Genomic DNA, 14835 nt, shown 5'->3' on the forward strand with positions numbered 1-14835 from the left:
AAAGTCACAGCTAAAGCTGTGCATGGCAGCTCATGACTAATCCCAGCACTTTGGGAGGCCAAGGAGGGCGGATCACGTGAGGCCAAGTTTGAGACCAACCAGGCCAACATGGTGAAACCCGTCTCTACTAAAAATACAAAACTTACCTGGGCGTGGTGGTCGCTCTTATAATCCCACCTACTTGAAAGGCTGAAGCATGAGAATCTCTTGAACCCACGAAGCAGAGGTTGCAGTGAGCAGAGATCGTGCCACTGCACTCTAGCCTGGGTGACAGAGCAAACCTGTCTTTAAAAAATAAAAATAAAATAAAAAAAGGCACAACTAAAAAGGGGCAAAGTGTAGTTTCAAACCCAGGTGTGACTACTTCCACCATACTGTATGTTAATACATTATAACTGGTTGCTGGGCGCGGTGTCTCATGCCTGTAAATCCTAGCACTATGGGAGGCCTAGGGCGGATCACTTGAGGTCAGGAGTTCGAGACCAACCTGTCCAACGTGGCGAAACTCCATCTCTAAAAATATGAAATTTAGCCGGGCATGGTGGTGTGCACTTGTAACCCCAGCTACTTGGGAAGCTGAGGCATGAGAATCACTGGAACCCAGGAGGCAGAGGTTGCAGTGAGCCAAGATCACACCACTTACACTCCAGCCTGGGTGACAGAGTATCGCTCCATCTCCAAAAAAAAAAAAAGGGTTTTGGGGGACAGGATTTTAAAAATATTCTAAAGCCCAGGCCACGCCCCAGTCCAATTAAACCACAATCTGGGGTGTTGGTGGGGGCGGGGGATGGTTGACACATTGGGGAAGCTCCCCAATGATACCAATGGTGTAGGTAAGTTTGGGCCCCACCACTACACATGCTCTTATATACTGCAAGTTAGGACACTGCTGCATTGAACATGCTTCAGCAGTGTCCTTCAACCAGACCTAATGATGGAATGCCCTGTACCTTCAATCACTGTGCCAGAGTAGTTCTACAAAACAAATATTCCAGAAGGGTAGGCAGAATGAATTTAAAGTGTAAGTTAACTGTACAAGTGAACAAAAATTCACAATTACAAAACCTCTTAAACTAGATAATTACAACACATTCTCAAGTCCTGAACTACAAGTTTTTCAGGTCCACGTGTCCCATAATTATATATATAAATGTATCTATGTATAAATATGTATATGTGTGTGCATATGTATACACATATACATATATATTTTTTTGAGAGAGAAGAGTCTTGCTCTATCACCCAGGCTGGAGTGCAGTGATACAATCTTGGCTCACAGCCTCTGCCTCCCAGGTTCAAGCAATTCTCCTGTCTCAGCCTCCCGAGTAGCTGGGAACAGAGGCATGCACCACCACACCCAGCTAATTTTTGTATTTTTAGTACAGACTGGGTCAGACGGGGTTTCACCATGTTGGTCAGGGTGGTCTTGAACTCCTGACCTTAGGTGATCCACCTGCCTTGGCCTCCCAAAGTGCTGGGATTACAGGTGTGAGCCACCATGCCCGGCCCCCCAGTTAAATATTAAAACAATCACAGTTCTCCTGAGTCCCATCATTCTAAGTTCAAGCATTCAGCCCTGCCTAAAGAAAGGAAATACAAAACAAACAAAAACCAGCATCTGAAGCATCTCTGCAGCATCTGGAGGCTTTCAGGGATTTTTCTATTGCTTGAAATGTCCTGTCATTCTCCTAACAGCCAAATCACTTTTATAACTTCAGGAAACATATCTAAAAGTTAAAATATCCAACTCTTAGTGATAATCATTTAAAAGTCCTAGTAACACATCCCTTATTGTGTAAGCCAAAACAAAAATCTCACTTTATAGAAATATTTCACAAGTGTGTATCCTTTCTTCCTTTCTACCCTAGTTATCTATTCCATTTTTTTGTTCGCTTTTTTTTTGAGACATAGTCTCAATCTGTTGCCCAGGCTGGAGCACAGTGGCACGATCTCAACTTAATGCAACCTCCGACTCCTGGGTTCAAGCGATTCTCCTGCCTCAGGATCCTGAGAGTAGCTGGGATTACATGTGTACACCACCACACCCGGCTAATGTTTGTACTTTTTTTTTTTTTTTAAAGTACAGACAGGGTTTCACCACATTGGCCAGGCTGGTCTCCTGTCCTCAGGTGATCCGCTGGCCTTGGCCTCCCAAAGTCCTGGGATTACAGGTATGAGATACCGCATCCGGCCTACCCTCATCATCTATATTCAACTTAGTTTGCATGATTATGGAGCATGTATGTAGAATCTAATATCAGATTAGGGATGATGACGGATGACGTGTTAAAACAAGTTATTTAACAGATTCTTAAAAGGTTTATATAACCACATTTTAACAGTATACATAAACACTAGCAAAAAAGGACAAAGTGTTTTGGGGGGAACCAGATCCTTTAACATACTGAATTTTGTTTATATAAATCTGATTTTATTGTCAATCTGATTTTTAGATTAACACACTATTTCAATAGAAATTATCTGCGGAAATTAATATTCTAATCCTTATACTAAAATCAAGCAAATAGTTTTTGAAATGCTATTTTAAATCATCACCTTAAGAATTTTGCTCATGAATTACATTTTATAACAAAATAAGGGGGTAAGAGAATTAGTAGTGATAAGGACTTAAAAGGAACCAAGAAATTCGGGGGAATAGATTATGTTCACTTAGTTGTATGTCAAAACACTGTAAACTGTATGCTTTACCTGTGTGTTCAAGTCAATTTATACCTCAATAAAGTGTTAAAAAACAAAAATAAAAAAGCTGCAGAAAAAATGAGTTTGAAACGGCCAAATTTGCTTTTCAGACTTCCATAGCCTAGTTCTGAGTTCAGCAATTCCACCTTAGATCTATAACTAGTTTCTGTGTTTGTAGGCTGTCTTTACAACAATATGGTCCAAGCTGTTTACCAGCTGCCCATTATTTAGACAGCAAGCTAAAACTATGTTAAACTTTAACTGTTCTCTTAAATTATGTGTATGGCTCCAACCCCTCATAACCAAGCTTATTAATGTCATTAACTTAATGCATACAATAACCATACCACTGTACTTTACCATTTTTATAAAGAGTAAATTACTAAACACATTCCATATCACAATGCATTAAAGCACAATAAACATGAGTTAACTGCTGGTAAATGGGAATTAAGGCAGAAAAAATTGTCTGAGTATAAGACAGATGCCAAAAAACCAAAATTACAGAATCTTTTCTGAAAGTAGAAAACACAGTAAGGTAGATCTCAAATGTAAACCATGTTCCTCAGGTTCCTTCTAGCTTGTTTTTGAAAATACAGGTAGTATCTGACAGATTTCATTGATCTATTAAGCAAATAGTACAATCTAAGAGTCTCAAAGACATCAATATGTGATACCGATAGCTTTGTCAAAGCATGCTTTACATTCTCCTGTGGCTAATTCTAACTACATTTAACTTTAGCTGATTAGATTGAATTGTGACAAATCATATAGTAAAACCTGATTTTAAGTATAAGGTCTATTTAATATTTTATTACCATTCTAACTTCCTCAAGTTTTGTGGGAGTGTGCTAGTGTGTTGTTTTTAATTTCCCCGTCACCAACAGTCTCAGTGGGAACAAAAAAAATACAGTTTCTGGTGAAAGCTGGGGAGTCCGGGTAGAGTATTTATGTAGAAATAGCAAAATACTGCAGCCATCTGAGAAAATACCGTTTTAAAAAACAACAAACACTTAGGAATAGATCTGACATAAAACCCCAAATATTTTTGCTGTAAGATTATGCTCTTTACAATTAGAATATATTTAAACATGAGGGGGAGCTAAAAGGAAATGGGGGTAAACAAAACCAGAAAAATCAAAATACAAATATACAGAGCCAAAATACTTTCAGTCAGCAGCAAAACAGAAACAATTCCAAAGTTAATGTGCAAATGAAAATAAAGTAGTTAACAGTCATTCATTTAATAAGCTTGTGTATTTGATAATGAAAAGGCTTAGCTTTCCTTTTCTCACCTCAGAAAGTAATAATCATCATCTTTAGTAAGGTATTACTTTTAAGTCTGACTTTAACAAGTGGATAAAGCATGTTTAGAGTATGTTTATGTTTAGAAACAATACCTTGAACACTACAGAAAACAACAATATTCTGAAAATCCAGTTTATTTTCCATGTTGTGGACAGATCCAGTCAGTGTGATCAGTTTTTCTGCGTGTGTAATAATTTATCAAAATAAGTTTTCCCACAAGACTCTTTTCCATCAACTCTGAAAACCCTGGTCTAACAACATACCCCAATAAAGCTTTTGAAAATCATCTCTTAAAATTTGGAAGAAAATGTGGCAAGTCTTTTCCTGTAACATTTACTGCACTACAAATGGCTAAAGAGCAATATATGTTTTAAAAGGTGAATAGTACAACAGCTGAGTTCAGGAAATTGTTTTAGTGCACTTTGCTCCAGTTTTAGCCAACATGCTACATTTTCCTTTTTGGTTTTTTTGTTTGTTTTTTGGGGGGAGGAGAGGGGGACCGCACAAAGTGGACTTAAGGATTTCCATTGTACGAAAAAGATATGACTCTGCAAGCAAAACAGTGTAAGCTGCCTTTTTTCTTAAGACCTGGACATTTTAAGACAGAAGCTTTGCAAAACATTACACAATTTTTTATTATTAAATGAGAAAATCTCATTTGTTACATCGTCACATTGCTAGTCAGAGAAATGTTGCAGTGATGAAGAAAGTCAATGTTGGACCAACCCAAGTCCTCATTCCTACAACATTCATTTACAAAGAAATAATGTTCAACACAGCCCAACAAAACATTCTTGGTTTTCTTCGTATTGAAGTCCCCCAAAAAATCCTCTTCTAAATGGGGTATTTCACTACATAAATTATAGTTCTTCATTTTTACAATTCACCCCAAACTGTATGAGAGATGTATCACACTAAGATTTCTAAAGCTGTCAGGAAATCCTTCACACATCGTCGTCATCTGATGTGTCACTGCTACTTGTCTCTGTGTCATCATTCTCAGTTGTGGGTTTGAAAGTGCTGTTCTTCCAAGGTCCAAACTTGAAGTCACAGATCAGGCCGTTTTTCAAAATACCATTTTTTCTCAGACCATTCTTCTGTAACTAAAATGTTAAAGGCAAAATAAATTATCCCTCAAGAGTTACAAACCTACTGTAATAAATATAAGCATGAATATAATAAAATTGTATCCCATCCTCAAAACTCCACAAGTAATGATATGTCTGAAAAAATCCTGGATCCAGACAAAGTAGATGTGAGTAATAATTGTCACATTGATTAAGGTACTAAACTTTTCCACATTTTTACTGCCTCAAGTGACAACTGTGATAAATACCTTCAGGGACTTCCCAGAATATAATCAGAAACTATTAAGCTATATCTGTTATTTTTATTATTCTAACCTAAATTAATACACACCCCCACAATCTGCTTTGTTCATAGTTTGTAAAGTAGAATGAGGTATATAAAGTTACAAGATCATCTCTTGCTTAACCAGAGATGAAGACAGAAAAAATATAGTTCTCTATTTCTGAAAATGAGAAATCATAACTAAAAGGTTAGTTGGTAATAAATAAGAATTGGGTCAAAAGATCATCAAAGAAGAAAAAAGATAGTTGGCCCAAATTAGAAACAATTTAAAGACAGAAAATAAGCCCAGTGTAGCGGCACAAGCCAGTAGTCCCAGCTGCTCAGGAAGCTGAGACAAGAGTATTGCTTGAGCCCAGAAATTTGGGGATGCAGTGAACTGTAACTGGCCACTGCACTCCAGTCTGGATGACAGAGTGAGACCCCAACTCTTTAAATAAACAAATAATGGATTTGAAAAAAGCATCTCAACTTTCCGATGCTCTAACAAAAATTCCCTAATACTCTTTCAGAAAGGTAACTAACTAGGGAGACATTAAGCAAGATGTTTTAGAATATGAAATACTCTTGTGCAAGAAAAGGATAAAAAGTGAAGTTACTTAGGAAGCTACTAACACTCTCTACTTCTTATCACTCTTGCTCCTCTCCAAAAAAGTCAAAAAAAAACAAAACAAAACAAAAAAGGTCCGGAAAATGACTAATCACAGATATCACTTACACTAATTCCTAACTGTTGCACACCCAATAGTTTAAAGAAGCCACTATTGCAGATTTCTACAAAGTCAATTCAACCAGGTGCAGTGGTTCCTGCCTGTAGTCCCAGTTACTCCAGAGGTGAAGGTTGGAGGACCACTTGGAACCCAGGAGTTCTAGAGGCCAGCTGGACAACACAGCAGAAGCCTGTCTCCCTCTCCTTTGTTTGTTTTAAAAGCAATTCTGACCTATTGTGATAAATTCCTAAATAAAACTTAAAATCTCCCCCACTCCATGCTTGCATATAATTATATTGTTCTAAATAAGGGCAATTTAAAAGTGAAGTTGTATGATTCAGGTTTTCTCACCTGTTCACTAATAACTTGGAATTCTCTCATTTCATCCTCAGTTAAGGGAGCACATGTTTCATCATTTTCACTGTCTTCCTGCCAGCCCATTTCCTTTAACAATCTGAAAAGGAGAGGAAAGGAAGTTTAATTTAAAGCTTACCCTGTGCAGGGCAGTTTCATTTATATTAGGTATAAGAAAACATGATCTAGGATCCATTATACAAAGACCCCAAGACACATCAAAAGGATTTTTGAATATCTTTCTGAAAATGAATAAACAGTTAAGATTAATAAACTGATATTAAAATTAGAATGAACTCCTTGACTGCTTCATCTTTGGTGTCAAAGGCTCTTCAGGCTGGAAACTTTTAACAGACGTGAAGCAAATCTGCTAAATTCTTATACTAAAAGTAACAGCAATACCACTCCTCTTTTTCTTCAGTACCACCATATTTCTGACTACTCATTAGGTTTTCTACTTGGGCAATCATAAACACTGTAGCAATAGCTACAGAATTTGATTGGGAAATCTCCAAGCTTGTTTCTTATATGGCCACATATCTTGTATTGATATGAAAGGGTTTTTACAAAATGAAACCCCTAAGTACCTCTGTTATTCCTACAAGGAGTCTTCAAAAAGTTCATAAAAAAATGTGTATCATGGAAAAACTATGCAAGAATTTCAAGAAAAAAAACTCTGCACCAAAAACAACTTGTGCTAACTTGTGATAACATGTTTCAACAGAATCTTGTTTAAGGCGCCACAAAGGGTAAGACATCAGTTTGGGAAAAGCCCCTATCAGATCAACATGAATTCTGCTAAAATTGAAGCAAAAACAAATACCAAATTTATGGTGAAACTTGGGTGGAAGAATAATGAAATCACTGATGCTTTACGAAAAGTTTATGGGGACAATACCCAATGGAAACCAGCAATTTCAAATAGATAACTCATTTTAAGAAGAGATGAGGTGATTCTGAAGATGAAGCCCTCACAGAAGCAGCAGCAGACCATCCCCATCAATTGACAAGGAAAAAATTAATCCTGTTAGTGCCCTAACTGAAGAGGACTGATGATTAACAACAGAAACAGCCAACATCACAGACATCTCACTTGGTTCAGCTTACTTAATTCTGTATGAAAAATAAAGTTGAATAAACTTTCCACTCAATGTGTGCCCAGATCATCTGCAGACAAAAACAGAGCTTTCAATGGAAAGTTTAAGTAAGTGGGATCAAGATTCTGAAGCATTTCTTCAAAGAAGTGCACATGGCTTTACCAGTATGATCCAGAAGACAAATCACAATCAAAGCACTAGCTACCAATAAGTGGAAGTGATCCGCTCAAAGCAAAAGAGGACCAGTCAAGAGCAAAGGTCACGGCAACAGTTGTTTGGAAGGGATAAAGAACAGTAACAACTGCTTATTATGAGTGTTTTGAGAAGGAAACCTAAAGCTTTAGCGGAAAAATGTCTGGGAAAGCTTCACCAGAGAGTCCTTAAACACAACAATACTCCTGCTCATTCCTCTCATCAAACAAGGGCACTTTTGCAAAGTTTCAATGGGAAATCATTAGGCATCCACCTTTCAGTCCTGATTTGGCTCCTTCCGACTTCCTCATTTCCTAATCTTAAATTTTAGAGGGGGCCCATTTTTCTTCGGTTATTGTAAAAAAGACAGCACTGACACGGTTAAACTGCCAGGGCCCTCAATTCTTCAGGGATGGTCTAAAATGACTGGTATCACTGCTTACAAAAGGCTCTTGAACTTGATGTATTTATGTTGAAAAGCAGAGTTAACAGTTTTTATCATTTAATTACATTGTTCCACAAACTTTTAAGTCCCCTCTTATTTACACCTACTCATCTTTAACTTGCGCCTGCTACACATTAGCTGCTTATAGACTTTTAGACCTTTTTTCAAAGAGTCTCACAGAATATCTGAGACCTTGAATAAAACGTAATATGATATCCACATTTTGCAGATGAACAATAAAGATCACATAAGTAAAGTAACTTGCTTACTTGATGGCAAAGACAAATAGAATTTTGGTTTTCTGTCTCCCAAATGAGTATGTATTGCACAGCACCTTGTTGCTTTTGAACAAAAACGTCACAATCAGCATTAATCATTTCTTCTTTCATTCCTTTTAGCCACGACTTCTTCCAATGCACTGTCTTTACTCTTTAATTTGGATGGCCTCCTTTTGAAATAGCATTTCCACTCACTTTTACCATTCAATGTCACCTAATACAGAAGCTATTAAATCTAGACTAGCAAAACAATCTAACTGCTTTTGCTGGATCCAAACTTTTACCTGTTTTACTTTTAAAAACTGAATCGTAACTAAGCAATAATGCAGGTGGAAAAAACTATCAACATTATGAAAGAGAATATAACAGAAGGCAAGTATTTCTACTTCTCCACCAGAGGCTGTAGCTTTTAACTGTTCTTGAAATAGCTTTCAAAATAATCTAGCCGGGCATGGTAGCTCATGCCTGTAATTCCAGCACTTTGAGAGACCGAGGTGGGAGGATCACTTGAGCCCAGGAGTAAGACCAGGCTCGGCAACAAAGTGAGACCCCATTTCTACAAAAAATAATAAGAAAAAATAAGAACAATCTGTGTTTCCCTTTCCCCCATAAACATACAAACATATGCCACATAACTATATTTTGGTCAGATAACTGCACATATGATGCATAATCCCATGAGACTGTAATACCATTTTCTTACTGTACCTTTGTATATGTTTAGATATGCTTAGATATACAAATACATACCACTGTATTATAATTACAAATACTGTACAATATTCAGTACAGTAATATGCTATACAGGTTTCTAGCCTAGAAATAAGAGTCTATACCATACAGCGTAGGTAGGTAGCAGGTTATACCATCTAGTTTGTGTAAGTACACTCTGAGTTTCACGCCATGACAAAATCACCTAACGACACATTTCTCAGAATATATCCCTGTCATTAAGCAAAGCACGACTGACTGTATTACCGTAACCCTCATCTGTACTTTGCTTTTTAAAGAAATTTAAATTATTCCTTCCCACTCTCCTTCAAACTAATGCCACATCATCCTGATACCAGTTTCATAATTACCATCTCTGATAAATATTTTCGGTGGTTTCTCACTTTCTAAAGAACAAACTCCTTAACTGTGTTTGTGTCATAGCCACAAATTCAAATTCCTCAGTAGAGGAAATCTAGGATTAGAAGTTAGAAGACCTGGGTCACAGTTCCTACTTTATCACAAACCAAGTATAAGACATCGCTAAAGTCCTGCCTTTTCAATATGATCGTTAACTTCAGTGAGTAAATTTCCCATTCCTGTCAAAATATTCCACTGAACACCCTTAAAACAAACTAGGTATATACACCATTCTAACCATGTCTTTACATCCCTTCTTTTTCCAAACTACTATCTAGCACGCTTGCCCTTATTTATGTCTAACCCTTTCAAGATTTAATTTAGGTCCCAATTAAAACTTCCTGACTAGGGCCAGGCGTGATGGTTCATGCCTGTAATCCCATTAATTCAAGAGGCCAGCTAGGAGTTCAAGACCAGCCTGGGATATAGTGAGACCATGTCTCAAAAAAATAAATTTTTATACAAATAACTATTTTAAAAAGAAAGGAAAGGAAAGGAAAAGGAAAGGAAAAGAAAAAGAAACCTTTGACTGGTACCCAAGTTATAATGATCTCTATCCCCAAACCCTCTGAATTTCTTTGGCATTTACTTTCACTAATTCATTTGGTGCATGCTTAAACAAGTTGACAACTGTATCCCTTTGATGTTGAGGCTACCCTCAATACTCTGATAAAGTTGCTAAAACTTGACAATAAAACTAAGAATGATCTACGTGCCTGAGTATTTAATATTTCTTATTTTAATATTTGAAAAGTATTATTAAAAAACCTATCACTGGCCAGGCGCAGTGGCTCACACCTGTAATCCCAGCACTTTGGGAGGCCAAGGCAGTGGATCACCTGAGTCAGGAGTTTGAGACCAGCCTGGCCAACATGGTGAAACCCCGTCTCTACTAAAAAAACAAAAAATTAGCCCGGCGTTGTGGCGGGTGCCTGTAATCCCAGCTATTCTGGGACGCCGAGGCAGGAGAATCACTTGAACCCGGGAGGTGGAGGCTGCAGTGAGCAGAGGTCGTGCCACTGTACTCCAGCCTGTGTGACAAGAGTGAAACTCCATCTCAAAAAAAAAAAAAACACATACAAAACTATTGCTGCCCCGTGATTATTAAATTCAACTAATATGAGTATTTATATGTATAAAACTTAAGAAGTCACAAAGTTTACAGAAAATATGAAGCAATGGAAAAGAAGTATCATTCCACTTTGACAGGAAAAAATAACCCTAAAATCTGAAAGCCATTAACTCTCTTAGCTTAGAATGGGCAAAAAGGTATTGATATATGTCTTTGAAAAATTTACAAACACATATTCTACTTAAACAGTCAAGAAAACTGAAGCTAAGAAATTTAAATAGAAACAGTTCCATATCAACTAGCACCTTTACTCTTCCTCCCTTTTCTGTCTTAGGATCTTTTTCGGCATGTGCAACATTTCTATAAAACTATCCCTCCATTCCAACTAGCTGCTACCAAATCTGATATCTTGAATCCACAATTTTATCATATTCTTTGCAAATAACAAAATGTTCTTATTGTTTGCCCCCTTCACCTTCATGTCCACACTAGAAAATGGTATTCCTATGCAAAACTGATTCTTTTTATAGTTTAAACTATATGGTTTAGGGGAAAAAAACTTGGTTAAAACTTTTACAGTAACCTAAATATAAAAGAAAAGTATCCATTGTTTTAAGAAGACAAAAACAATGTAATCTATAAAGTCTCAAAAAAAATTAAAACATATATACTAATCATTCAAGTAGTAATCATCCAATCATTCACTGATACCTTTTCATGCAGTATGGGGTTTTTTCCTTTCCCTCCCTCTACAGCTTACTCCAATTTAGGATGTTTTTGTCTTTTTTATTTTTTATTTTTTGAGATAGAGTCTTGCTCTGTCATCCAGGCTAGAGTGCAGTGGTACGATCTCAACTCACTGCCACCTCACCTCCTGGGTTCCAGAGATTCTTGTGCTTCAGCCTCCTCAGCAGTTGAGAATATAGGCACACGCCACAACGCCTGGCTAATTTTTGTATTTTTAGTAGAGATGGGGTTTCGCCATGTTGGCCAGGCTAGTCTCAAATTCCTGGCCTCAAGTGACCCACCTGCCTCAGTCTCCCAAAGTGCTGGGATTATAGGCGTGAGTCCCTGTCCCTGGCCAAATGTTTTCATCTTGATTTGCCTTAGTTTCTAAATCTCATCCTCTCCGTTTTCTCCTGTTAGTAGTCACAGAGAACCAAATTCTGTCAAGTTATGAAACGAAAGTCTCTCTTCCGTAAGTCTTCCTAAATGGAACCAGAAGCCACCAAAATGCTTCCTGCACTAAATATCTGCTCTGCAGATTAAAAAATAAAATAGTTAAAACATTCAATATGTCTATTAGGGGTTATGGGAAATACTTTCTAAAGGTATGGGCCAACTTTTTTTTTTGCTACTAAAGGACTGAAGGGAAATCGGAAGACAAGATATTAGGTGACAACTTTCTCACTATGGCCTTAATGAATAGATTCTGTGAGTTAAAAAATCTTTTATCTGTATTCTTTTACTGCCTATGCTCTATCTCCTTAAGAAGTAACTCATCTTTTACAATCATTAGAATATCTGATATGTTTGTGTCATTATTCTCCTTTCTACACACAGGCCTTTTCCGTTTCTACCAATTGCGTGACTAGAAATATTTCAATCATTATTGGTGAGAGTGTAAATTACCAGAATGTTTTGGGATAACATGGCAGTAGCTGATTATTTTAAATATGTTTGCCATCTAACCAATCAAATTCACTCCTAGTACCTACACATTTAAACAAATATTTAAGAATATAAATACAAGGATGCTGATAACAGCATTATTTGGAATAAGGGGGGGAAGAGGAAAGAAGAGAGGAAGGAGGGAGGAGAGGAAAAGGTAGAGAAAGGGAAAGAGAAGGGGAGACAAAAGAGAGGAGATGTGAACACACATAAATCTGGATCACAGGAAAATAGTTTCACAATTTATATCCATACTATAGAATAGTGGCTTCAAATGGCAGGAGGGGAAAAACAAGGTGATTCATTAGAATGATGGAAAAAAATCCTGAAATATCTATTTATGTTTATCTTTTTTAAAAAGAATTCCTATTTCCTAAATTTTTTCTATATTTGACATTTCAGCCAACACTCAAGCCTATCAGTCACAAGTCGTAAACCATATAGCGTGAAATTCCACAATTCGGGAGGCAATAAAAAGAGTGTGGTGACTTATTCATCCATTCACATTAAACGTACAATAAATTATATTTTGTCTAAACAGGTGAATTTAAAGATATTATCTGGCTAAGTTAGTTATAAATTAATCTAGCTAAATTAATTCTCAAATGCAATTGTCAGCCCAATAAATTATTTACAAATACAAAAATTACTGGGTTTTTGTGTGTGTGTGTGTGTGTGTTTTTTTCTTTTTTGACAGTCTCGCTCTGTCGCCTAGGCTGGAGTGCCGTGGCACGATCTTGGCTCACTGCAACCTCTGCCTCCTGGACTCAAGTGATTCTCACGCCTCAGCCATCCAAATAGCTGGGATTACAGGCGGGCACCACCATGCCCGGCTAATTTTTGTATTTTCAGTAGAGACAGGGTTTCAACATGTCGGCCAAGCTGGTCTTCCATTCCTGACCTCAAGTGACCCACTCACCTTGGCCTTTCAAAGGGCTGGGATTACAGGCATTAGCCACCATGCCCAGCCTACAAAATTAAATGCCTACACACTCACATACAATAGTTACAGCCACATTTAAGAAGCGAAACAGGACATGATTTGGAGCAGAGAAACAAAAATAATCACGAAGATAAAATAATAATGTATGATTAAAGACAGAAAGATAAAGATTTATTCTGAAGGAGCAATCTACGGGAAAAAAAAGCGGGAGGCGTCGGGCAAGGCTGGGCATGGTGGCTGTAATCCCAGCACTTCGGGAGGCCAAGGCAGGAGGATCGCTTGAGCCCAAGAGTTTGAGACCAGCCTGGGCAACATGACAAAACCCCATCTCTACAAAAAAACACAAAAGTTAACCAGGCACAGTGGTATGCACCTGTGGCTGAGGCAGGAGCATCACCGGAGTGGTATCAGTGAACCGTCACTGTGCCACTACACTCCAGGCTGGACAACAGAATAAGACCCTGCCTCAAAAAAAAGAAAGAAAAGAACAAAAGACAATCCAGCCAGGTGTGGTGGCTCACAGCTCTACTCCCAGCACTCTGGGAGGCCAAGGCAGGAGTATCACTTGAGTCCAGGACTTTAAGAAAAGCCTGGGAAACACACTGACATAGTGAGAGCTCATCTCTATGTTTTTCTTCTTTTAAGGGGGCGGGTATAACCTTTGGCAGGAGAAATATAAACTAAACTATTAAACATCTGAAAAAGTTAGAAATAAAAAAATTAAAGTATTCCTCAAAATAAGTACAGATTTACAAAACAGATAGAAAAATACTGCAATATTTACTTCACTCACTCATTTGACAAATTCAAGCAAAGTAATGTGCCAAGCACCATTCTAGGTGCTAGATACAATAGTGAACAAAATGGACAAAATGTTTAGCCTCATGTAGCTTATGTTCTTAATTGAAATACAAGTTGAAATTATAAATAAATTCTACAAAAGTTATTCAAGAGGAGATATAACCCAGTTTTCCACTGTCTTAGAATTAAATGAGGTTCTAGAAGAAACTGGGAAAAAGTAAAGTCAATCAACTGGGCTGTTAATAAATGTAACTTAGCCCCAAGCTTGTCTTAGAAGGTATTTTTAAGTTTAAAAAAAAAAAAAAAATTCAGTTTATACAAAGCAATTACAGAATAATAATATGATCATCTAAGGGTATAAACTATTAACCTTCTTTGCTTTCGTAGTTTTTAAATCCTTTAGTTATGCTGAACCATGTCGTTATTTAAGGAATATAGTAAGGGTGTGTCATTTCTGCAAAAACACCTGCTTTTAACTACAAAAAACAAAAGTAAATTCTAGATATAAAGACTTCAATTCTAAGACTAAACCACTTAAGAGGTTACTATTTTTTAAAATGCTTAAGACTATACTGATGGAAGCAAAAAGTGCTGTTAAAAGTTTACAACAGGCTCGGAGCAGTGGCTCACACCTGTAATCCTAATACTTTGGGAGGCTGAGGCAGGTGGATCACTTGAGGTTAGGAATTCGAGACCAGCCTGGCCAACATGGTGAAACCCCATTTCCACTAAAAGACAAAAATTAGCCAGGTGTGGTGGCATGTG

General features: G+C 37.3%; 1 protein-coding gene across 7 annotated transcripts in view; it reads right to left on the reverse strand.

Annotated features, from left to right (window-relative positions):
* Positions 1-3938: 3938 nt before the first annotated feature.
* Positions 3939-14835, reverse strand: part of GPBP1 (GC-rich promoter binding protein 1) — an 88345-nt gene continuing 77448 nt past the window's right edge. For 6 of the 7 annotated variants that reach the window (XM_010356821.1, XM_010356824.2, XM_010356822.2 and 3 more), the window contains 2 exons: positions 6438-6540; positions 4127-5111 (listed from right to left, as the gene is read on the reverse strand). In XM_010356821.1, coding sequence (XP_010355123.1) covers positions 4953-5111; positions 6438-6540 — 262 coding nt within the window. In that variant the 3' untranslated portion in view covers positions 4127-4952. Of the gene's footprint in view, positions 5112-6437; positions 6541-14835 lie in introns of all 7 variants that reach the window. The other variant, XM_010356823.2, reaches the window with a different exon arrangement.

The sequence above is a fragment of the Rhinopithecus roxellana genome, chromosome 3 (genome assembly GCF_007565055.1).
Source record: "Rhinopithecus roxellana isolate Shanxi Qingling chromosome 3, ASM756505v1, whole genome shotgun sequence".
NCBI lineage: Eukaryota > Metazoa > Chordata > Mammalia > Primates > Cercopithecidae > Rhinopithecus > Rhinopithecus roxellana.